This window comes from Anomalospiza imberbis, chromosome 1, assembly GCF_031753505.1.
Source record: "Anomalospiza imberbis isolate Cuckoo-Finch-1a 21T00152 chromosome 1, ASM3175350v1, whole genome shotgun sequence".
NCBI lineage: Eukaryota > Metazoa > Chordata > Aves > Passeriformes > Viduidae > Anomalospiza > Anomalospiza imberbis.
In genome coordinates this window covers 67,124,122-67,149,911 of record NC_089681.1, presented here as the reverse complement: position 1 = coordinate 67,149,911, position 25,790 = coordinate 67,124,122, and the positions used below count along the sequence as shown (strand labels likewise).

Here is a 25,790-nt window from a genome sequence, read left to right as displayed (position 1 = left end):
GGAAAATAGACGCAATAACCAGTACCAGAGGAAGGTTAGAAAGATAAACTTTGGGTATAGCATACAGACTTACCCTGGTGATCTGGTCTTGCCTTGCTCCGATTCCAGCAACTCAGTGTTTCTCTAAATTTGGTAGGATGTTGTGTCCAGACCTGTCCCTCTGAACTTGATTTTTTTAATTGTGTAGGTCTGGCTCCATAGGAGGTGCATTCCCTCCATGTTCATGAATGTTATCTTTGGACTAATTAAAAACCCTTGGTCTGAAAAAGGGCTCTGCTCTATGTCAGCTTATTCATGGGGCAGAGGAGAAGAAAAGCACATATAATGGTTGATAAGAAGGTCTCCATGCAATTGATGAAAATGGAAATGGAGGTTTCTGTGTCAGGAACATACCAAAGGAGCTCCGAGTTAACAGGACAGTGGAGTTTTCTCATCACTCACTCAGTACAGGCAATGTCAGAATATTTCCTGGGCTGAGCCTGTCGGAGAGAAGACCCAAGCTGGGTCTGTGCTACCAGGGAAGTTCCACACTGTCCAGTTACACAGCCTCCAGTGGGCCACTGTCTCCAATTTCTAGTTAGTTTTCTTCTAGGGCAAGAAGACCCAGAAAGCAATTATTTCCTGCAAAATTCCTTTGTGGCTCAGAAACATGCATGTTAGAATTTCTTTCCAAAATTATTTCCCTGTTGCTAGTCAGTATAGTGTCTCAAAAACAAATGAGGGATGGGGGGTGTTTTCTAAAGCATTAACCTGAAATTGCTGTTCAAGAGGACATGTTCTCTAAAGTGTGATCCCTTCCATTGCAGAGACACCTAGCTGAAATATACTCTGATTTTAACGTGGGCCTTGGCAGGCAGCAATGCTGTTGGACCCTAAGCAAAACTTGAAACTTTGAATGAAATTTTGCATGGCTAGATAAGTATGCTAAATGGAGCTGAAGGAAACCAACCAGGCTTTTCAAATAAAATTGCTGAGTGAAATTACTGAGTGCTGATGTGTGCAAGGGAAGACGCAGCAGAGAAAAGATATGGTGAAGGAGGATATATTATATCTTATGAATTATAATAAGGAAAATGATGTTGCTCTATTACCTGAAATGAATTTTGTCTTTTGGATGAGTTGACCTTGCAGAGTACTGATCTTCAGAGCACCATATGCTTTCCATGTGGGAAAATGGCATTGTCTGTGAACAGTGTTAAAGAGAGAAATAGTAACATTTTCCCAAATCAAGAATCTTTTCTTGACATGCTGTTTAAGTACAATGGTTAAAAGGCACAGCAAAGCAACACAACTGCCTTTTCTATTCAGTACAGGAGTCAGGATGAAAACATTGATAGAAGGGACTCTGGGGAGGTGGCCATTCCAGGAGTCCTGGAAACAATTTCTCTTTGATCAGCAAGCTCACATTGAAGTGAAGCGAGTTTGTGGGGTTTTTAATGGAGAGAAGGGCTGATAGAAATTTCTAAAGCCATGCTTCCAGAGACATGTCTTTTTAACCATGGTGATGATTTTTTACAGGCATTGTAAGAAACGGCACATAAGCTATTACTTATGTTGGGAGAGGGGAAAGAAAATACTGCTGGCTTTAATTGAAAAGAATGTGATGCTTTTCAATTTAAAATGCAAGCATTTGCAAGTCATGGCTGCCTATGTTCAGATCATGTTTCAGGAGTGCTGCTGTTTTCCTTAATTTTAGTAGATGTGGATACTGCTGTCTTGGGCTGGTTTGATCCCTTTTCTAATGGCTGGATATCAGCTCCCAAAACAGTAAATCATTCTGAGTAACTGAGCAGTAATTCAAGTATTCCTCTTCTGAGTTGTCACTTGGGAGAACCATTCAAATCTCTCATTATTTTCCTTACCAATAGCTCACTGATTCATCATGTATGTTCATGGCATGGTTGATATTAAGAGTACAGGATTGGTTGCATATTTGGAAATAGAGCAACATTTTCAGAAGGTGAATGTTTGAAAAGTTCTTGAGTATGGGATCACTACCACCCCGTAAACAACAGGATTTACTGTTGCATGCCTGTTTGCTGACGTATTTTTTCTGTATCTCCCTTTCTCCTTCTTTTCTTCCCATTTCTTCAGATACAATAGCTATGGCAGCAGCTCTTACTCTTCTCCACGACCTTATGCTGGTGTGAGTGCCCCTACAACACCCACTACTCGTTATGGGACAACTCTGTCACCACCTCAGGAGACCAAATCTGACAGGTTTGTAAATTAATCAGTGTTTTGGCAACAGTTCCTTTGCAGACAGAATGAAAGAGATAAATGTAAGCTGTTCTGAATGAGTACTGGAAATGCTTCTAGCCAGATTTTTTCTAACATTGGGAAAAAATGGAAAAAAAAATCTAAGTGTGTTCATTTCCCACTCATTCACAAGCCTTTCTGTCTTACTTGGTGTTAAAGGCTGGATGTCTTTCCATCCCACTTCTATTTCTTCCACTTAAATGGATAAAGCCGAGTTGCTTCACACATAAGCTGTTCAAAGTATTAAAAGGTGAATTAAAAATTTATTTATTTCAATTTTTAAAAATAAAATCAGATCTATTTTCACTTCTGTCCTCTTAAATCAACTGCAAAATCTTGGAGATGTGCTTAGCTCAGAATTTCCTAGGCCATAATTTTGTCCTTTCTTGAAAATACATGGTATATCACATTGTATTTCATCAAAAGCCAAACATTTATTGCTGTAGCTAAAGCAAACTCCTAATAACAAACCAGTTATCAGCTTGCTTTAAGCAAAAAATTTAAAGGGGAAAAAACCCAAACCAGCAAAAAAAAAATTTGAACAATCAAAATACTCTTTTGAATTATGTAAGGTACTAGGGGAAGAAAAAAGGTAGGAAAATGTTATGGATACTTGAAAGAAGTTCTTGGCAAGAGGTTTGGACCACCAGAAATTAACTATCTGTTACCACCTGAAAGTAAATGACAGCTTCAAAGGATATCATGCTGGTTTTAAGGAAAAGTAAAAGTTTTTTAATTAATTTAATTCAATAATATGATACAATAATTTAAATAATATCCAAGTAGGCCAGATAGGGTTTGGATTGTTTGTTTCCAGATTGGCCTCTAATTCATAAAAACTGCATCTTCCACCCTGTTTTCTGAACTTAAGATTTTTTACAGGACCCTTTTTCTGTATTCCAGTTAATTTTTGTTAATGACTCTTTGGCATATTTCTGTATATGTATGTGTGTTTGTGTGTGTATCTATATATATTTGAACCTTCTTAATGCCTCACATCCTTTCCAGACTGCTACTCAGAATGGTTCAAGTTAGGTTCTTCCAGCATACACGTATTTGTAGCCATGAGGTATTGATTTAATCCTTTTTTTCAAGTGAGTAATTAGATTAAGTTTCTCTTTGGAGAAAGGCATTGTTTTTCATTTGCTCATCTTCCTGGACTACCTTGCCTCGATTTGTCTTTCCTGATCTCAATTAAATTGCTGCCAAGTGCAACCACAATAAAAAAACTCTACACCAGCATATTCACCCCTGTTTACTTCAGCAAAATTGATGCAAGATAAGCAAGAGTTAAAAGTACCCCGCTGCTTTGGAAGCTTAAGATTTTCAAGCCCCTGCTCTTGTAAGCTTCTGATTGCTACTGCGGCAAAGAAACCCCAAAGTGGTCAAGCGCCAAGATGGCTAAAGATGGTTAGGCTTGTCCTGCAAGAGGCTGATGGCGCTGGCCCTGCTCCAGTGAGGAAAGCCAGCTTTCATTTCAGCATCTGCATAAGTGCCTTGCTGGTTTGGAGCCAAAATGCCTTGGCCCCACAGGATGAAGCTGTAAAATTTACAGATTCATGGAAAGTCAGGCCAGAGGGGAGCTCTGCAATCATCTGTTGTGACCTATAATGGGTGTCACAGAAGCTAAGTGAAAGACCCCTGTACTCTCACATGTTTTCAAGTGCCATCACATGATTTCTCCTGAAAATATTCCAATATTTATTATCACTGCTAGGAAAATATTTTATATTTTGAAGCCAGTTTTTCTAGCAGCATCTTCCAGCCAACACACCTCATCTTTCTTTTTCCTCTGAAACTGTAAAGTGCTCTACTTTCAACCGTCAGATCTCTCTTACATGTTGCAAGTGACCGAACACAGTGCTCAGTGTCGCATCTCTGTCTTTTTTGCAGGTTTATGTTTGCTGCTTTCCACCTCACATGACAAAAATATCTGTACTCCTGTTTCAATTTGCAGCTTGCTGTTATGGTAGTTCGTGAACTCACCAGGGTTTCTGCATTTTTACATTTGAGTGATGTTACAGCCTGATGCTTCCTGTATATGTGTCTCTGAGAAGTGAAAACTGTGTGTACACCACAGCCGCATGTTGTCTGCAGAATAGATGCAGTTATTTCTTTAAAGATAATTAAGTTTACCATTTCACATGCCATTTTGCATTCTCTTGTTCTTTTTGAGAGTGTTGCCACTGCAGATGTATACTTCTGCAAGCTCTAAAGAAGTAACTGCTTCTAAGAAGGGCAGAAGCCTCCCTTAATTTCATTGTCCTGAAAGATATGCACTAAAAAAATGTCCATGTATAGACTGACTGATGGAATTTGCTTATTGGAGAGTAGGCCATGTAGTGTATGATGCAGTGCTTGGCACTAATTAGTAAATGGAAAGTATTGTGGAGGTTTTCACAGTTTCCTATGAATGGTGTTTGCCTCTGATTATGTAAACACTATTTCCTATCTCCTGATGGTAAAAAATTTACATGGATTCAAACACTCAAAAAAAAAGGTAAAAGATAGGAGTGGGGGGGAGAGGAAGACATTTGATAAGAAGCAGATGTGTATCTATGGTTAGCTCTAAGGTGCGTTTTCTGGTTTCAGCTTATGCTACAGTTAAGTAAAGCCTTCACAGAAAGATTCCTGTCTTTTATCATGCCAGGAAGAGCTTCAGATGCAGGTCCTGGTACCGTTTATCTGACCTTCAAGAATGAGGAGGAAGAAAGAAGCAGCATTTAGAGCAGTGCCCAGCAGAGTGATTCATGCACCATTCAGTTGCCATGACAGGCCTTTCAAACCCTTGGCTGTATATTGCTTATGAAAACAAGAGCTACAACATAGGTGGAAAGAAGCAGTGTGGTTGACATTTTGACATTCATACTTGACAGTCTTTGGCTGTAAAAGCAGTATAAGTCAGTGCAAAAGTAGCTGGATTTTGTTCTTTGAAATCCACATCATCCAAGTATTTCTGATTGTACAGCAGAAGAAAAGGCTTACTTTACTGTTTCTAAATACAGCTGCCGCCTTTTGGCAACTTCTTGCAATGCTGTTGTTCTCTCTCATGTCCCTGGATCCCCTGTGGAGAGCCATGTTTGTGAAGTGCATACTGCAGCCATGGGAATCCTGCTGAAAAGAGGGCAAATTGCAACGCACTTTCGGTTCAGCCCTTCACTGGGAGAGAAGGAGTGTGTCAGTTCTCTTGTATCCCTCTGCTTGTGAAAGTCACTCCTAATGCATAAGAAGTATAACCCAGTCTGCCTGTTTTCTAATGCCAAAGAGTGCTTTGCTCCATAAATACGCTGCTCCCACTCTTCACAGCTTAAATCACCAATTAACTCTTTCTTTCCAGTTAATAAAAAAATTTTAAAATCACTCTCATAACCTCATAAATTTTAATAACAAAGGGAAGAGCAGTGCATGACTGAAACACATTGGGGGAAAAGCATTTTTCTGTCCCTTCAAGTTGCCCCTTTGCCTGTGGACAGAAGGTGTTGTAGGACTAGTCTGTATTTCCATGCCTTACACTCACACCTAGGATATTTCTGTCTAGCCAGACTGCTTTGTCAGACTCTGAATCTAAGACAGTCACTTAAATTGAAACTGCAGCCTGGAGTCTGCCACAGGACACCAAACTTATTACTTGCAAAGCTTCACATCCCCTCATAGTATCCTTTTGGTAGTGAAGTGTTTGCATTGTTGATAATGGCTATCCTTATTATATCATGAAGGAGTGTAACTTCTAAGGCAAGAGCTCCTAAGTTCAGCACCAGCTTTAATTTGTTCCACTACTAGAAAAATATCCTGCTGGCATGTTTTCCAGGGTGGGTTTCTTCTGATGCATTTACCAGGAGGTGGTTACCCCAGGGCTGGACAGTCAAACAGTAATACAGTCAGCCTAGCTCAGAAAGCCTTCTTGGGGCACTGTGTGCCAAAGGAGCAGGAGTTCATGGTCTCACCTCTATCTGTTAAATCAAATGCCAGAAAGTTCAGCTCGCAAACCTCCACTTCTTGAGGCTCTTGGCCAGTCACTGTGAACTTAGTCTCCACCTCTGGCTGGTCCCTCAGAAGTTCTTCCAAATCTCGAAGCCTGGTAAAGGCCTGCTATGGTGTTTGCAGATTATTTGTGTTTGAAGCATCTCCAGCTTTTCCAGAGCGTTAGAAAATAGGCTTAAGAAATGTTAAATATATTTCGCATTCTTTAATGTTTTCCATCTCACTTGCTTTGTGATCTACAGCAATATGTTACCTTGGGTTCCCATGATGCAGGGCCTTGAATATTGAGTGTTCATTTCCATGTTTGATATGTTTTAAAGGAAATTTACCTTCAAACATTTATTCCTAAAACAGGTCACAGACAGTGAGATTAGCATGCCTAGATTATAGGTGGTTTTATTCTCCTCTGACACTTAAACACCATACCTGAAGCATAAGCATAAAGTGCAGGAAAAGTCTGCAGATACTCTTCTTTTGAGTTTTATTCCTTTCCAGGTGCCTGAAATAGTGATTTGCTGTAAATCTGGTACTTTCTTTCAAATTTCTCTCTTTAAAGCAAAACAAAACAAACAAAAAAAAACTGTTTGAGAATGCCAAACAGCTTTTCAGTTAGATTTTCTACTAAAATTAAAGGTCTCAGTAATTGACAACACCAGGGAGATGCTGCTGGATGAAGTTTCTTGGCAGGTTCACTCCAGCTGTTAAGCACTAAGGTAAAACAGAAACCTATGAACCAAAACCTGCTATACAACCTACAAAGCTGCTGCTCTCCCAAGAACTGCTCCTCTTTCCTTGGCTTTCTGTTCTTCCTGTGTGTACTTCTGGGCTCTCAGACCAGAGATCATGGCGATTTTTCCTTGTAGTAACTGCCAAGCACATCTCTCACTCTGAGTAACATAATGAGGAATGGATAGCTTGGTAGCTTATAATAGTGGCCCAGGGCAAAAGCCTCAATTTTATTGCTGAGATTTTAAGAGGAAAAATGACCTTAGGAATTACTTGATGATTTACAGTTTGGGAAGCAGTGGTGGCTTGCGCTGGCCTAGCTGCTTGTCGAACTACTGTGTAAGCAATATTCTTGATTGCAGCTTTGTGGACTTCATCATAGGGCATATGTTTAAACAGAAGTAAGAACTGGATATGGTTTCAGATTGTAGAGTGTTGCTGGCTGAACATGCCATGTGCAGTGCTGATGCTCAGGGCTCACCCACCTTGGCCTCGATCTATACCTGAGCTCTGCAAGTCACTTCCAGGCAAGGTGTAAGTCACATGAGGATGAGAAGCCACAGGTTGGAGAAAGACAGAAGCACAGTGTAAAAGCTGCATATGTCAGCTGGAAGAGGGGAGAGTGTGTAGAAAGTCCTTGTGCATTGCCCAGGCTGTGTGCAGCTCTGGCCTGCTGTAGCTCTAATTTGGGTAGTCCCCCCATACCACTTAAAAGTCTAACATTAATCAGTTCTTCTCTTGGTCATTCTCAAATTTCTTTCTTAAAGGAAGCATTAGTAGTTTTAGCTCTCAATTTTATGTTTATTTTTGAGTGAAGTTTTATAAAGATTCCTTAAGTAATGTTTAGTCTGTTTGCAAAGCCTTATATCAACATGCTTTTGAATTTGCCCTGTCATGTAGAGAGACATAACACATGAGGAGTTTCTTTAACTGTGAAAAGCAATATGGCTCTTGGCAGCTTTGCCTCCCCTTTTGTCTCTTTCTAAGCTGGAAAATGGATTTATTTTGTTAAAGCCAAGAGACATTTAGAGTTACTTAAGGACGAGTAGGAGCTGCTGACTGTTGTACCCTCACTGTTGCATTCCTATGGCTGCTGGAACAGGAGCACTGTGCAAAATTAGGTAATTAGTGTTTCCTTATTAAAGTTATTAATGACTCTGCCCCATGTTGTATTAAAGACAATCCTGAATATTAACCTTATGACCTAAAGGGATTTCCTCTCATAAGTCATCTGTTAATTTTTTTTAGCACATAAAAATATACATTTGTATTTTGTATTCTTCCTGTAGATAACCATTTCTATTCAGAAAATTTTAAAAATTCGACTGAACAGAGGGAAAGGCAGCCACAAAATAGTATCTCAGAACTTACGTGAATGAAGTTCATTCACATCTGAACATTTGAAGTTCAGAATTTCATTTTTGCTTTCAGTAAGATGGAAATATATTCTTCAGTTTGCAACAAGATTAGAGTAATTCAGGGCATAGAATCCCCTTCACAATGTATAGTCTATGATGGAGTATTTTCAGAAAACTGCAAGAACTTGCAAAAAAGTGTGAGAGATCTTGTGTCTGCATGAATTTGTGTTTATAATAATGATTACTAATTCACTGCTGTGTTAAATGCTGCAGGTCAGCTAGCTGAATATTTATTCAGAAGAGCTTTGGCCTACAGTCAACATTTTGGCTTCATATTCTATGCTTTGTGTATATGTTTTGCCTTCTTTTCTTCCCCCCCTCCCCTTTCTTTCCTTTTCCTATCTCTTCTTCCAGTAAGATAAGTTACTAATGACCTCTTTGGCCCTGTGTCCTGATTCTGTGGTGAGGAGCTCTATTCACAAATCCACAGACCTAGATGCTTTCTGTTTGTGTATTTTCTTTCTGGAAAGAAAAAGTAATAAAATAGCTTGTTTAGCTTTTACTGGTTTTAACAGCAGGCATAAGAAAGCTTTTCTTAACATTTTTTTATATTAACAGTCCATTCTTAATAGCCTTGCATTCTCTACATGACTAAAAATAGGAGTCAGAGTAAGCATCCTTCTGGATTGTATTTGTGGAGCTGAACAAATGGTTGATATTACCAGCTGGTAACATATGACACTAGCACTAAAATGCTGGCATATTAGCTGTAACCCCATTTTGCGAGTGATCACTCTATTATGTTTTCATTGAGCATTCACATTCTCTTTACTGTTAAAATCTCTTATCACCTTTGATTCAATGCCAGAAGTTTTTTTAGCCTTTTTCTTGCTTATCCATTTTTAAAATGCAGACTGCAGCAATAAGACCTAAAAATTCATGAGGCCTGAAGGCACTGTCACCCTTCAAACTGCATCAAAGCAACAAAATTACCCAGTGGCTCAACCCAAGCCTTCTCACCAGCTGGTTTGGTCAGTCATGCTGCTATTTGCAATTCAAGTATGGGCTCACTGAAAGGGAACATTTACTTTAAGTGTTGTTGCCAGGGAAATACAGAAACAAAAATCAGATTTTGTCGACAAACAGTATACAGACAAATCCTTTTCAAACTGTTTAGACTGTGTGAGGGACACCTCTTAATGCTTGCTTTTCCTCTGGCTGCTTTACAGGTTTGTACACCCTGAAAGTAACCTGCTTACCCCAGGTTTAGTTTAGGCACATGTAAGAAATTACCAGTAGAGTTTACTAAATACTAAAACTGTGCATTTACAGTTGCAGTGCACATTAAAAAGAGTATTGGTGCACCCAAACACCAGTTGAGTCACGGTGTTTGCTATCTGCAGCGAGGCTGTGAGTTCATGAGGCTTCATAAGGCGGCTGGTCTCAGCGTTTGGTGTGAGGCGTGGTCCCCGCTGAGGGTAGATGTGTGTGGTTGAGTGGGTGTAACCACTAAGCTAGCACTAACTCAGCTATAACAGTTCTGTTTCTCTGCCGGCCCTTTTCTAAATGTGATTGAAGACCCAAAACCTTGACTATTTGTTCTTTAAGAAGTCAGTGTCACACAAGGGGTCAGCTGACTGTGTTCCTGTCTGTTTAATTATGACCTCTATGTACAGAACCTTCTGGCAGCTTGGACTGTTAGATTTGACCATTTCATGCAACAAACTGTTGTACACGATATGGCTGCGTTTGGCACAAAGGAATTAAACTGGGTATGTGTCTTCACAGCTTGTAATTCAGCTGAAGTACGCACTCATAACCAGTGAGAAATACGGAAATTCCAAGTTTTGACTAACTGTTGTTGATTTGATTAGTTTTGAAGATATGGCAAGCTAACATTTTCAGTTCTTTAGACACTGGCTTTTCTTCTGGACATACGGCTGTGGATCTTCTACTTAGATTGTGATGCTGCACTTCATACATCTGCAAATTTTATCCCAGTGAGCAATGCTAGCCAAACTATGCTAGATCAAAACTCCAAACAAGGTGTGGAGGTGTTTTACTACCAGGGTTAGCTTAGAATCCCATCTGCAGGACTAAGCTGTGCATCTCCATGTGATTTCCCTGTAATCCCCTGCATAAGAATGTGCATTTATTGTAGGGCCTCAAAGAGCTTAGTCAGAGCCGAAGGCTTCCAACCTGCTAGATGATGTGCAGACCTACAATCACTCTTTTGGTCTCTCAGCATCACCCCATCCTTCCCCTTAATTTTCCTTCAGTCTTCTTTTAAGCCATACCTTCCTTTGACTCTAAATGGAGTTTGCAGACTTCATGGCAGTTGGGCAGGATGAGATATCAAGCTGAATACACAAAACAGATAAAAACAAAGACTTGACAGAGACCCTCTTTTGCCATCTCTCCTAGTTAAATTCCATATATCTTCACATGGAGGCACTGTTCATTTTTCCCCTTCCAAAAGTAATTTCTGATGTTATATCCAAAAATATAGCCATGTTTTTTTTTTTTTTTTGTGCTACTACAGGGATGGAGCTCTAGCTTTGAATTTTAGTACAGTGGTGCTACTGTTTCTGCTAAGAGCTTTCTCTTGAAACATGCACTAAGAGGTCAAAAGTTAAAATAAATTTAAAATATGCTCAAGGGAAAATTCACCACACTTACTTGACTGTCAGGGTTGGAGGATTTTTTCCCCCTTTTCTTAGTGCTGAAGCATATTAGAGATTTTTATGGTTTTGAGTGTGATCCAGCATTGATACTGTAGCTTTGGAGGAGTGCCAGCAGGGACTCTTACAGAATATCAAGTTTTATACCATCTTATGTAATGTTTATGCGGGTGGGATATGACATATTGAAATTCAATTTATTGAAATTATTGACATTATATTCATGCTGCCCTGTTGCCAGTGGGGCTGAAATGGCTATGTTTTGTGGTGTTCCTGTTTATACAGACATAGACTCTCGGGGAAGATAGGTCTGCATTAATATTTTTATCTTCTTTTGCACTTATGTTTACTAGTGAATTGGTGCCATTATGCTAAATACCTACACTATGCAGCCATAGGCAAGTAAATAAATAAGGGAGAGGGTCTGAGTTCTTAAAAATAAGGAAAATTTATTCAGGTTTGCATTACTGGTTAAGGAACCTTCCTCTAGGCAGGCAGGGTTTAGTTTCTTTTTACACAAAAGGCAGTATCTATTTCTCTCATTAATCCTTTCATTGCAAAACTCATGTTACAACAATGCACAGAAACCTCTCTACATGAGTTTTGTCTTTTTGATTTTATCAGTCTAATTCAATCAGTGTGCATCTGTATAAAACTACCCTGTACAATACAGATTTTTTCCTGTCTAAGAGACAGAAAGAAAGACACATTTACTCTGAGGTCACTTTGTTGCCATGTGAGAGGTTGGTGGTACCAATACCACCATGTTGGGGGAAGGTTGTGTAAGAGGATCTACTCTCCCAGACAAAGTACTACATAGAGTAAAGCCAGTGAAAAAATCTGTATCGGCACCAAACTATAAGTGAATGTAAAAGTAGTTTTGTATCTTTGAAAAGTTTTTACTGTAGAGGCCATAATTTCTGTTAGTATTTAAAAATGGTTTTGATATGTTTTAATATGAGATTCATCTTGCTCTTGCAGCACATGCAGCGGGGAAATCATGATAATCAAATTTATTTATGTATAAAGGAAAAATATGCCTGATACCTAAGAGATCATTTGAATTCTTAGGGCATTTCTGACATCTTCCTTTACTTTTGTTTTTCTGTATAGAGGATTCTGAGGTGTTTGTGACACATCTGTTTTTAACATCATTGCCTAACAGTTTTTTCCTTTAAAATTTCAAAAATCTTTTACAGGATTCAGTTTTTCTATTAACGGGATTATAAAGTAAAAAAAAATATTTATACAATATTGCAGTTGAAACAGACTGAAGAATTTTTACACATACTTTATTTGTGCTTTAGAAATTTGGCTATTTAGGAAGCTTACCTTAATAGTTTTTCTTCAGCTCATCACAGAATCTATAATCAATTTAGCAAGAAGATGCTTAGCCAATGCTTTGAAAGATCCATGCATAAATATTGCCATGTCATTCTGCTGGTTGGGATTATGTTACTTGCTTCATGATTGCTACTTATTTTTTTGCCAGTATAATCAATAAAAGTGACACTGAGAAATCTGATCTTCCTTTTCTGCAGGCCAGCTTTGGGTGGTCTCCTTACATCATCTTTTCGGCAGCACCAGGAGTCCTTGGCAGCAGAAAGAGAAAGACGGCGTCAGGAGAGAGAAGAAAGGTTGCAAAGGATAGAACGTGAAGAAAGAAACAAATTCAAGTAGGACTCAAATTTGCTCTCAGTCTCTTGCTTTAATGTGTGATAGAATGATCAATTATTGAGACGTTCAACTGCAAAATAATTGAATTAATGAATAGTTTGTCTCTTTAGATACTTTTCTTGATCTAAGTGTCTTAAAAACTGATAGATTAAACAATCACGAATTTTGGCATTTAATAAAAAAGCTATTTTTTAAAAGGCAACCAATTACACTGTCTGGGTATGTAGAGAAGCTCGATTTTATTAGCTAATATACTCACCAAATTATAATCTCAATGAGGCATAGGATTTGAAGGTGAAACAGTGGGAGAAAGGTATCAAGAAGGGAGGAAGGGACAGCACTGAAACATCTTTTTCTTTTTAAGTTATGCAAAGTAAAAATGTCTTGCTGTGTGGTAGTGCTTTTTAACTACTTTTTCCTGTGTTTCTGAACACGTGTCTCTTCCTCCTGGAATCAACAACTCACAGAAGGTAATGACCAAAATAACTGTTCAAACCTTGGCCAGACAAATGTCATAGCTGGATGCGGGACTTTGCATTTTCACATCTGAGAAAATGTTGTGCGATGTGGGATCCCAGGGTGTGCTGCCTGAGGATAGTAAGAGACAAGCCCCCTCAACCTCTTCAGTCCATGCCTAGCAATCCCAGCAGAGACGTTAACAAAGACTGCAGTGGGCCAAGGATAGATGTGGAATCTATACCTGAAATTGTTTGCCTTCAGTCGGAAGAGTGTACACTAAAAAATCAATTTGTTTCCTCATAAAAATGAGTGAAAAGCAAACCTATTTTTAGTATTTAGAAGACATAATGTAATAACTTAAAGAATGGCAATATAAATGCTTTGTAGCCTTAGAATTGGTAGTTACGGAAAATACGGCACAGGGTTTCACGTTAGCTTGTTTATTAGTATGCAAGATTGTTTTCACTGTAATCATCCCTTTAGTAAGAAGTGGAAAAAGGCTGTGAATCTGTGAATTTGGAAAGAGGAGTAACTTAGGAGTGGTTGATTGATATTCTCCTGGCTCCAGAAGATAGCTAGTTTAGAAGGAAATGAGAGGCAGAGGGAAGGTGGAAGAGCACCATAATAGGATCTTTGGCAGCCAACAGCTGCCCAAGTTCTCCTGAAACAGAAACAATAAGGTTGCAGTCTTCCAGCCTCTTCCAAAAACTCTCCCTCTAAGTGGATCATCAGGCTGCAGCAGGCTGCCATGGACAGCCAACATGATCTTTCAGAAAGGAAACTCCCAGACTGGAAAAGCCAACAGGGCATTTGGCAGATTGACCTGTTTGAATAACAGATCTGCACATTTCAGTAGAGGTTGGCTACACTGGTTGTTCTGTCACTAAAAGAGGTTTCTTAAAATCAGAAAAAAAAAATCAAAATATACATTTTCATTCCTTTATTTCAGAGTCAGAAACTGATTAACTAAAAGTCATGATTGTGCTACATATTTAAGATTATTTTTCAATGCCCAGTGTTTTCATCTTTTGGATTTGAGTTTTGTGATAACCCAAAAGTTACAACTTTTGTTTGAGCAGAGGGTCTCCAAAACCACCAGACTTCACAAACAGACAGCATCCCACAGTTGATTAAACAGTCTGGCAGAAGGAAGACAAAGTCACAGCAAGCAGTCATGGACAGTTTCATAAGAGTTCCTGGGATTTCATTATCATATCATCAGTCTGGCTAGAAACCCAGTCTCTAAAGATGTATTTATGATTAAAAATAGCACTTGCAATTCGGTCTTTAAACTCGTGAGCCGTACTGGATTTACCATCATGACTCATTTGTTATCTCATTCTTTCCAACTCTGCCTCAAGAATATTGCACTAGGTTCTGGCACCATTATTGACAAATAGAGGATAATTTAAAGGAGAGCATCACTAGTTGTGAAAGAGCTGGAGGATTAGGAGAGGCACTAGAAAGCTTCAGAAACTATTGCTAGCTAAAGGAATGCTTTGCAGAATGAACATTTTTCTCAGTAGAAGGACTATTGTACCCATTGCATATATAGAACAATATGTCCTAAAATAAAGTGGTTATTTTTCAGCTGTAGGGAAGAGTGAAAGTTGTCCGAGGGAAAAGAGTAATGTTAAAATTTGCCTGCTGAAGATTTCCTGGAATACTTTTAAAATATTGTAAAGTATAACCAGTTCAGAATTCAAAGACTATGGAGATGGTCTGAAACAGTAATGTGTGTTCCCTGTTAAAGGACTTTTGAAGAACACTTGCAGATGTTTGATAGCTATTGGTATAATAGATGATAAGCAATTCATTTAATAACACAATATAAAGAGAATAAAAAAAGGGGTCATTAATAAAAGGAGTAGTTCTGAAAATCTTTCTGGTACTCACTGCTTACTTTGTGAAAGAATCTAGCAGATAAGGTGGAGGTCTCATCAGTTTTCTCTACCAGATTCAACCAAACATTAAAAATATATTGTAAGGAACCATCTTGCTGTGATACTGAGACAGGGTGGACATTTGCTGGGTTCTGCTGTGCTCTGAGTTAAATTTGCATCCATGTTTGTGGATGTGGCAGGCCTGTCCAAAATCATAGTACTCAAGCATCCAGCAAACTTGACTTGGCAAAAGTTAAATATATGGGTTACTTGAGGAGCTATGGGAGTGGCAGCTGACATAAAAGGAGTTTTGTATCTAAAACTCCGGGTGAAAAATAAGGAAGTGAAAGGTTGCTATCTGTCCAAGGATGCTGCACACACCCTCTTGGAATGCAGAATTGTCCTTCTTAGTAAAGCCAGTCCGTTGTCCTATTTCCAGCTGTGGCAACTAAAACTCACTAAGGGAAGATTCCTTGGAAAGAAGGCCAACAAGTTTGCTCACTGCCTCAGTCTATCCTGCCAGGGGCTGCAGTCACTGTCTTGGGACATTCTAAGATGGAGCAAACGAGGAATGGCTAAATAGCCACTATGATTAAATAGCCACTCATGTGCCTGCTCCCTATGGATAAGTGCAGTTCATTGAATCTCATTTCAGATACCAGGTTTCAAAGCATGCTTCATTTTTCACTTTTTGCAGTTTTTTTTAGAATTACATTTAATGACCTTCCAAAGTATATTTGATGGTGTATGTATGGATAAGTGTACACTCTTCAGCAATTTTTGGAAAAACAAGCAAGTTTTTTTGACAACAGCCTTTATTGTCTTTGATCAGTTTGTGTGTACCACTCTTGGTTTCTCCTACTCTACTTATATTTCTATTACTTACCTTTTTCTTCTGGTTTCTGCTGCAATTTACGGTAATTCTCTTTCTAGCCGTGATTATTTAGACAAAAGAGAAGAACTAAGACAAGCAAGAGAAGAGAGGTTTGTATGTCATGCATCCATCCTTCCCTATCCTTCCCTCTGGCTGTTTGTACTTCCTATGTTCTTTACTGTGGAGCTGTCGTATGTTTACATTTTTAACTCTGCTTCCACAAAACACTTTTATTGCAAAAGACTTCTATAAGAAAGTTTTAAAAGAGCAGAATGAAGTCCAGCTGTAAGCACAGCAATAAATGAAGAGCAGTGAGAATATTTAAGAATGATTGATGATCTTTTATCTATTTGTGTGGGAAATAAGCTTATCCTATTTGCCTCAGAAAATTGCCCAAATTTAGTAGAGTTATAAATTGAATAAGCCTGTCTTTTTCACCCAGTGGGTCCCAAACTTTCTGGAGGGTCAGAAAAGGCAAGTGAGGATAAAGGAAATTGGGGTCACAAGCATTGCAAAACTGCAGTAACAGGCTGATTGAAGTGGTTCTGACCCACTCTCAGCATATTTTTATCTTTCAGAGCCAAGTTTTCTTTGCCGATCTCTTTAAACAACAGCAAGTAAATTACAAAGCTTAGCAGTGTTTATCACTGGGGCATTGTTTTAATTTTATTTATATAGCATATTTGAAGGGATGGAGGGTTTGGGTTTTATTTTTCCTTTTTTTTTTCTATTCAATGAACAAGTTTAGAAACTCTGGGCTAGGCTAGGAGGTATGTGCTTATAAAAGCATATTTTTCAAGGAATGCTCAACGAAGGACTTTTGTCTTTCAGTAGCTTCATCTCTACCCCTGCTAGTAATTGCATCCCGGAGGGAGTGCTTGTTTTCACCTGGAAGATATGCAAGTTACTGTACAAATAAATGAAAAATCATCCAGAGTGCTTCAGTTCCGTTTTTATGGTCCTCTAGAGATTACTCTCTGGAGCTACTTTTGGATTGTCAAGAACTGGAGTTACATTATCAAAATAAGAGAGCAGCCATCTCAGAAATCATTGTGTTGCTATGTTTTTACTTGGGTTTTTTTCTGGTTGCTTTTGTGTTTTGGGGTTTTTTTCACAAAACCATACAGAGGACAGTTTGTTTCTGCAGACTGAAATTTTATCTATTGAGGCTGAAGTAGCTAATATTAATTTTTTTTAACATCTCTAAGAGTAAGAAAAGGTAAATGGGCTTTCCATTGTGCTTCCAGTCTCAAAACAATTACAAGTAGTTTAAAGCATTTTCTGGAATGAAATGCATCTGAGCATATAAGCATCAGTGAGCATGCTCATCTGCAAGTTTTGAAACAAATTAGAAGTGAGTTCTTCAGAACTTTCAGGTTGTAAGGGAAAATGCCAACTGGAATATTTTTGGTGTTCTCTATTACTGCTGTGTAATCTGAGACTATTTCACTATTCATTAGTAATGTTTTGTTATTTTTAGGGCTCTTTTGAACTGAGATATCAAACTATCAGTTCCTATCATAAAGAGGAAAGACATGTTTGCTTTGACAGCACATAAATATTGGAGAAAACTTTGCAAATGAAGTCTTGAACCAGTAGTCCATTACATTGACATTCTGTAACTACTTTTTTATAAACACCTTTGCACAAATGAAGTTTTATTTCCTATAAGAAGTTGTATGTTAGCTTGTTTTAGTAGAGTGCATAGACTGTAAGAAAATCCTATAGTCAAGATGCCTAAAATCCTAGTTAAAAACTGTATGTTTCCTCCATATTAGATCTTGCTGTTCAATTATTTGAGGTCTTTTCCCTTTGCTTGGTTGGGTGTTTTCCAGTGGTAATTAAAGAATAAAACTGGGAAATGTGAGCTCCCAAGACCTCTGCAGTGTGAGGTACAGTTTAAATGCTCTCCACTGTCATGACTTTGTTGGTACCTTAACATTTTAAGTTGCCCTTGGGGCATTAGTCAGATACCTAGAGAACTCAAAATGATAATTTCATCTACTTGAAGATGATAAATCCAGTGTTATGCTCATGAGGAATACCAAGTGGATTGCCATAGACTTTTGGCTTGCTGTCTATAGAGAAGAGTTAGCATAGCTGAGATGATGTCTGCAGGTTTCCATGATTTAAAAGAATATGACAGCATATACAGGGGCAATTTGTCAATACTGTAGGGGAGGTATGGTAGCTCATCTTTTCAACCCTTTCAGATTTTGGTCTACGTGACTTTGCGTATCTGCTGCTGGCATTCATTCATCATGAAGTGTAGGAATCCCCTTGGTTGGGCGCCAGCTGTAGGAATCCCCTTGGTCCCCTTTGAGCACAGCAGGGGGAATCCTACGTGGACAAAGATAAAAGACAAAAGGCACTCTTCTCCTTGGGACTAAATCCTGTTTATTATAAAGGAGCCACCTCAGATCCAGGCGACACCTCAGGGGCTAACAGAGGCAGAGGCATCTGGTGGTGTCGTCCAGGGGGGCTTTGAGCCCAGGAAAAAAGGGGTGGGGAAGCGAGGGGCCACATCCAATGGGACACAGGTGAGGAGAGGGGGAGTGGGCAGCAGGTCAGGGAGAGACCACCACACCCGAGGCTTAGCGGGGGGAGGGGAAAGGTGTGTGGAATAGACCAATGTGACACAAACTCCGTAGTGCAAGGTAAAAACTACCCAGTGCAAATTCCCAACAACCCAGTGCAAAACAACAACTAAATAACTGTTTAGTGCATTACAACAATGAAAATATTTGTCAGAAACAAAAAATAACCTAAATTATTTATCAAGTGTGAAGCATTAACTGATTCTTGAATGTTTTTTTATTTCTCAGTTACACCTATTTATTAAGCTTCCCATTTGATAACTAGTTCTGCTGATGAACTTGCTGCCATTGGAGTTGCTGCTCTGGTTCTCTTTTGTGTTTCAGTATAATAATCAGATACATTTTGAAAAGTTGCCTCTTGATGATAGTCTCTGCTTTGCTGGTTGGCAGTGCAGCATGCAGCTACAGAAAATGTTAAAGCACCTGAAAAAGAACTGAGGACAATAAAATATTGTAGCTCCCCACATCATATAAGGATCCATCCAGATCTTTGTTGTAGTCTGCTGGCAAACTGCAAAACCCACTTGGCAGTAGCCAGCTGGGCTGTACCTGTTAGTGCCAAGTGATCAGTTTGAATGACTCTTTATGAGTCTGGAGTACCATCTGCTCTGCTTGTGAGGAGGTGGAAGGTACCCTGCGTAAGTGACCAACATTCAAAGAAAGAGTGGCTTCATGAGCTGTAACAAAACATCATGCTGATGCCAGAGAAATGCTTTCCCCTCTATTGAAAAGGCAAGATTCAGTCTCAAGAATTGGCTTCATGTTAGAACTGTAAACAGTTCCTATTTTATAACCATGCAAGTATGTAGCTTGTTATATTTTCATCCAGAGTCTGTAGGGGTTCTTTTTCTTGCAGAATTTGTTCAAAGCCTGTGCATACCTCTGGAGGAATAAAAGAAAATTAGTTTGTTCTTCATTATTGCTGTTTGCAGTAATGCAAATTGCCTCTGAAAACACTAGGACTGCTCTTCAAAGACACATTTCTGTGCTCTATATGGATGTTTGCAAATGTGCATGTGTGTTTGGCTACCATATGTACTAAGCATGTTTGTTACCACATATGGCTGACTTCTTTACCCTGCCTGCTTTTAGTGCACCCTCTTACACTAATTTTGGCTGTCAGTGATGCAGAAGGGGGGAGGAGAGGTGTTCAATGTTATGAAGTGTTTACAACAGTGTGTTATAGGGAATGACCAGAGTGTTTCAGGGACATAAGCAGTAGTCTTGATTAACCTGTTTAACAGCTCACTTGCAGATAAGGCAAACAGTCTAAAGCCCGATCCAGCTGTAGTCATGAATTTATTCCTTAGCAAATAATGGTGGATAAAATTAGCAGACATCTGGAACAGGCACATATTTAAAAGTTATTTTTGTCGAAATGTATAAAGCATACTATGAAGAATATGATTGGTAGCTGGTCTTAATAAACAGTTAGTGAGTTCTGCTTGCCTAAAATGCAAAACAGATGTATCTTTGTTCTTTTAAAGTGACTTTGATGAATAAACTACATGTGACGTCAGGTACAAGCTATTGGATGTCTGAGTCCGGCAGAGAAATTTTTCAGAATAAAAAAAAAAAAAAAAACTTTCCATTGTAGGCTCTGGAGAGAACAAAGTGAATTCCAGTGCATTGCTCTCACAGCAAATAGAAGCAGGTTCGGAATCTTTAGATAGTCAGTTCAAACGTTTATTATTGGTATTATTTTCAGGAAGATCTGGTTTTGTCTGCTGCATTTTCCTCTCCTTACAGCAAGTCTCAGATTTTGGCAATTTGCACCAGTGTTAAGGGGCTCTGGGTTTGGAGGTTTTTTTTCCTCTTTTATTTTTTATTTTCTCTCCCATTTTGGGAGAGTGAGTTTTGGGAGAGGGAGGGCTGAGAGGAGGAGGAGGAGGAAGAGGAGGAAGGAGGAGGGTGAAAAGGAGGACAGACAAATGCTTCCAAAAAGGAAAAGGACTGTGCAGACTATAGCTAAATACTACAGCTAAAGGTTCTTTAACTCTGCTGTTTTTTACTTTTGTACTGTAATGAGCAATTTAACATTTTTCAGGGCAGTAGTCTTTGCTTCGGTGTGCACTTTTTGGCAGATTGAGCAAGCAGGCAGTTCAGTGCTGTACTCCTTGTGTCAGGAAGTCAGCTCATTCTCTGCAGGTGTTTCATTCATAAACAAGCATCAGCCACAGGCTTCTTTTTCTTTACGGAAACCCTCTGGAATTTAACTTTCAGATACAAATACTTGGAAAAGTTGGCAGCAGAGGAGTATGAGAAGGAGCTGAAGAGTCGGACTGTCAACCGAGGCAGAAGTGAGCTGTCCTTGAACCTGAGATCTCCTTCAGCTCCATCCTCACCTGTACCCAAGTGCATCAGCCCAGCATCCATAGAGTCCCAGGAAGAGCTGAAGACCCCTTCCATCCCGTGTGGAACTCCTCAGCCCTCAGAAGGTAAGTGAAAAGGAGGGCAGAGGAAACAATGCTGGGTTTATCACAGTTTCTCTTGGGATGGTGATTTTTGATGCATGAGTGCAAGAATACATCCTATGAGCTGCCACAGTAAAGGATTCTACATTGTTCCATGCTGTCTTCCTAAATTGCCTATTTTTTTGCATTGATTTGTATATAATGTAATCTGTTTAATAAGAGGAAATACTGCTAATTGCTGCTATGATTTATACTGTCATTGTCTGTTGCTCTTCAAATAGAATAATTAGAAAATAGAGAATACAGAGGGTCTTAATTTTAGTGTCATGCTCCTTATATATGAGGAATTACTGAATACTAGACAAACAGTATTCCTGCCAACAGATTTTGCATATGTGAATTCTCTGAAAGAAATGCAACAGATGAATGCCAAGATTATAATAACCTTCCAGGAGAGCACAGGCTGAATGTGACAAACTGAAAAGTTCTTGAATTGAAGGCAGGGGGAGTATGTTGATTATTTTTAATACCGAGAAAAAACTCTTAAAATTGTAGCACAAGTCATAAAGAACTTAAAAGAGACCACAGACAATTAGTAAAAAGGAAAGTATAACTAGTGTTTGCACGGTTGGTTTGCTGTCATATAATTTATTGGTGTACAGAGCAATGCTTTTTGTGTATGTTAGTATGTCATTCTGCCACTTGCATCATGTACCTCTACTTCAGTCCTCAAAACAACACATGCCATACAGATTTATATTTGCACCACATGATGTTGCATTAACATTGGGAGCTAGAATGCATGTTGAGGGAAAATTATCGCCATCACTCATTTTTATTTTATTTGATTTCCTGCTACATGCTATTGGTGATTAATGCATTTGTAACTTGCACTGCTTGGTTTTATGGAGTGTTATGGCTGGTAGCATGCTATAAAGCAAGGCAATTTAAGAAAAACGTTACAAATACTGAATGCTGCATATGTTTGTCCTCACTGTACTAAGTAGGTGAAGTTTATTTTATTTAGTTTAATATATTTTCCCAATTATATTCCCCAGTTTTCTTGTTTGGAACCTTAAGACTCTCGGTGGAATCATTTCAACTTAGAAACCACAGATATTTTCCTCCAATACTGATAGTCAGAAATATCCAAACACCCATTTTGTTTAGTGCTATATTGCTTTTAGAGCAAATAAGCTGGATTTTTCCACCATTAGGATTTCAGAGCTGGGTACAGAGCAAGTATCTCCTGTGATGATTATTTTAACATATTTCTCCTGGAAGCATTAAAAAAAAATTGCAGCATGAAACGGAGCAGCACAGACCATTTGGAGAATACATTTAGAGCAGGTGTACAGGGCAGCTTCAGACAGCCAGGATATGGCAAAGCTATTAACATGTGGGTAGACAGGACATCTCTACTAAAACTCCTAGCAATATAGTAGGCATTGGAGGGCAGCACCTGGAAGCCTGGCAAATGGACCACAAGGAGAGAATATATGGATGGGGCAGGGTAGCCTTCCAGCCAAGGGCAGTTGCAGACAGATGGCCAGGATAGAACCTGAACAGAGGCCTGAAATCTGCATACTTCAGCGGGATCTGGGCATGGGGAATGACTGTTTTTTCAGACCTACCAAAAGTATTGGAAGGGTCATAGGAAGTCATGAACATGTGGGCAGGACACACCATCTGGAAGTGCCCAAATTATTGGATATCTGCTAGTGGGGGACAGGCTTAATATAGACACTGTGCCATGGTCTCTATACTATTACTTGACTTCCTTATGCTCCAAACTGAATTAAAATCTCAATTTTACTGGTTTTAGGAAGGGTTGTGAATCCCTCTTAATAGGTAGAGAAAATGAAGCATTAACTTGCTCAAGCCAGTTGTAAGAAAAGCTGAAACAGAGCCATGGATGGAACTCAGATTACTTGCACCCCAAGCTGTTGCTTTTAACATGGGGTTCACCATCTTCCCAAGTAGGAATGAAACTGCAGAAGAAAAACTGTTCCTTGGTTCTGTGCATGTGATGCTCTAAAGACTCTGCAAGAATGGCGTTAACAGATGTGTGATATTCATCTGCAGAATTCAAAACCTGAGGTCAAAAGCAAAGAGTGTTCATCTACTAGCAAAACAATAAGGGATTTTTGAAGTCAGATGTATTTTATTCTTTTTGTGCTGAAATATCCTTTGGCCATCCAGTATCTACTGGTATTAAGAAGGAAACAGATTCTTTCTGTGGAACTTTGTCTCATACTGTGAAATGTGTCAGTACCATTACCCAATATAAAAATCTGGACTTACTGAGCTGCAGTGTTTTCTCATATAAAACAACTGATTCCACTGAAGTAATCAAGTCTTGTAGGACTTACTCTTGTAAAACTTGTGTTATGGCATTCAGAGGAAATGAAGGCAGCCCTGTAACTGCAAAAAGGAACTTTTTTTTTTTTTTTCTTCAGAGCAGCTACTTACTCTTTTGTAATTTCATTGGAGAATATTCTGTGAAGTGCAAGTATGCAGTAAAGGAGGAGCAACAATAACTGAGACATCTCTGAAGTCAGTCTACAAAGGAATATAAGGTGAACCCTTGACTGAAAGAAGCAGCCATTTTAGCACTTGAGAAAGTAGGCAGGCCAACCCAAGTCCACATTGTGGACAGTAGGAGACCTTCTGAACATAGTGGTGGTTGAGCAGGGTTCAAATGTTGCCCGAAGCATGACTGATAAGAGCATCTCAGCAGATGACGAAGCACCAGAGCATGAGCGTGCAATGAGCTCAATGCAGCCCCAGCTGCAGAGCCAAAGGAACCATGATACTGAAAGTCCGAGGAGGAACTTGGGTGGGAGGACAAAAAAGGATCATTTCTGACTGCACGAAGAAAGAGCCAATTCAATCTGCACCTGTTTTTACCAACACAAGGAATGGGAGGAAAAGACTGGAGTGGGAGTGGGGAGAGATAAGGCATCCCTGTAGAATTCTGAGGAAGAGGAATCCTATGCTGGGGTAGCTGAAAGGAAATAACAGCAAAGACTTTAGGCAATGCCTGAACAATTGAACCAAGAGGTCTTGGACGGACATAGACATTTTCAGATTTACTGTATGCATCCACAAGAGACACTCAGCATATGTATCTCACACCTCCAAGTGGAAGGCATAGAAAATAGATGGGGATGTGGTTGGCTAATCAATTAGCCTGACAGGGGATTAGATGTGAGCCCAGAGAGATATTTCTTCTCTCTGAGGGCAAATAGGACTGGAGGGTTGAGTTCTTATCAGCAGAATACAGCATCTTGTGTCTGCTTCAAAGTAGATTTATAGTTGAGTATTAAAGGAAATGTCCATATCCCTCTACTGCATTAGAAGTTCTTAGGCTTGCTTTTCAGAAGGGATCAGCTTATAAAGGTGTCATGCTTCTTAACATCTCAGGCACACCTTCTTTGCTGTTGATGCTTTTTTATTTGACCAGGCTTGCTTTCCTGAGTCTTTGCACTCTCCACCAGCAGAAGTCTGAAGACAGGGGACAGAGCCTGGTCTGTTATTTATTTATCTTGCCATCTGTGAGGTTGCCACTTAATGTTTTGTCTGGTACAAAAATGGACCCAGTAGATGTGGGACTGAAAGTTTGAGCTCATTTCAAACAGGCCACTACCAAGCATTCACTGAGAACTGTATTTTTTAACATCTTCAGAAGTTCTCACTAATATCACTACAGTGGATTACATGATGGAAATGCAAGTGATGGACACATGTCTAGCTTGCTGGCTTTGTTCTCTTGATAGTGTTTCCTGGCAGATTTGATTTTTGTACTATTCCTTAAGGGAAGTCCTGCTGAATTTCGCTCACTGTTTTCAAGTGATTTGGGTTATAGGTGGATTTTTTGATGTTATTCCTAGAGAGATAGAGAGAGAGGCTGTCAAATTGAGTGTCAACATATCCTTGTTTTGTTCTAATACTTGGATTTTATTATTCCTGTAAATCAAAAGAGCAGCCTATGTCAGTATAGTGCTCTTTACTCTTTGTTATGTATTAGATTTTGCTAAGATGCTGCATATTTCTGGTATGTGTGGAATATTTCTTGTTAGAAGAGTATCTGGAATTCTTTTGAACATTCAAATTTTCTCAAGCATTTCTTGCATCTCCCCTGAATTGTTTCTATTGAATCTTCAGTGTGCTTCATTATGACAAAGTTGCAGTAACCATTAGGAGTCCTGGTAATGTTTTAATCAGCTTCTTTCTCCATCTGAGACGAGGTGACCTTTTTGGTTATTGCATGACGGTTAGTTTCTTTTTTTGGGTTTTTTTTAGATAGAAATATCTAAAATTTATATAAAAATATGATTATTCATGGATTAATTGGTGACATTTGTATATATGGACCATTGAACCATGGCAAGCTGAGAATCTTTCTTGCTGAAGTACCACATTGGTTCCAGGAACTTCTGAAGAATTCCTAAGCTTTCATCTCAATCATATTCAAATCTTGGCTTGACTTTAAAATGTTCTCATTCTCTACCTACACATTAACAGCTGTGGTGAGAAACACATCACTGGGATTTACAGTGTCTGTCAACTCCTTAACAACCCTCTGTAATTTTGATTCTCTCCTAGGCAGTGTCCAGGATACAGTCATAGGTAAGGTACATTTAGAGGAACAAGGCATGGGCAGAGGTGCTTTCATATCTAGTATTAGAGTTTTAAGTGCTCTCAATGGAGAATAATATGATCTTCATTATTTTGGCTTATATATTTACTTAGGATAAATACTTACCTGCTCAGTAGAGGACTGAAATATTTGGATTGCATTCCAGTATTTCAGTGTGATTTTTTTTCCTTCAAAGGTTCATGTAGTACCTGAAGAAATTCTCATTGTATTTTGTGTAA

The 25,790-nt window shown here is 39.0% G+C and overlaps 1 protein-coding gene across 7 annotated transcripts in view; it reads left to right on the top strand.

Annotated features, from left to right (window-relative positions):
* Window positions 1-25,790, top strand: part of FHOD3 (formin homology 2 domain containing 3) — a 370,799-nt gene that overhangs the window by 276,601 nt on the left and 68,408 nt on the right. For 5 of the 7 annotated variants that reach the window (XM_068195730.1, XM_068195740.1, XM_068195787.1 and 2 more), the window contains 4 exons: window positions 2,095-2,220; window positions 12,547-12,681; window positions 15,958-16,008; window positions 20,719-20,933. In XM_068195730.1, the coding sequence (XP_068051831.1) occupies window positions 2,095-2,220; window positions 12,547-12,681; window positions 15,958-16,008; window positions 20,719-20,933 (527 nt within the window). The remainder of the gene's footprint in view (window positions 1-2,094; window positions 2,221-12,546; window positions 12,682-15,957; window positions 16,009-20,718; window positions 20,934-25,790) is intronic. The other 2 variants (XM_068195778.1, XM_068195761.1) reach the window with 1 other exon arrangement.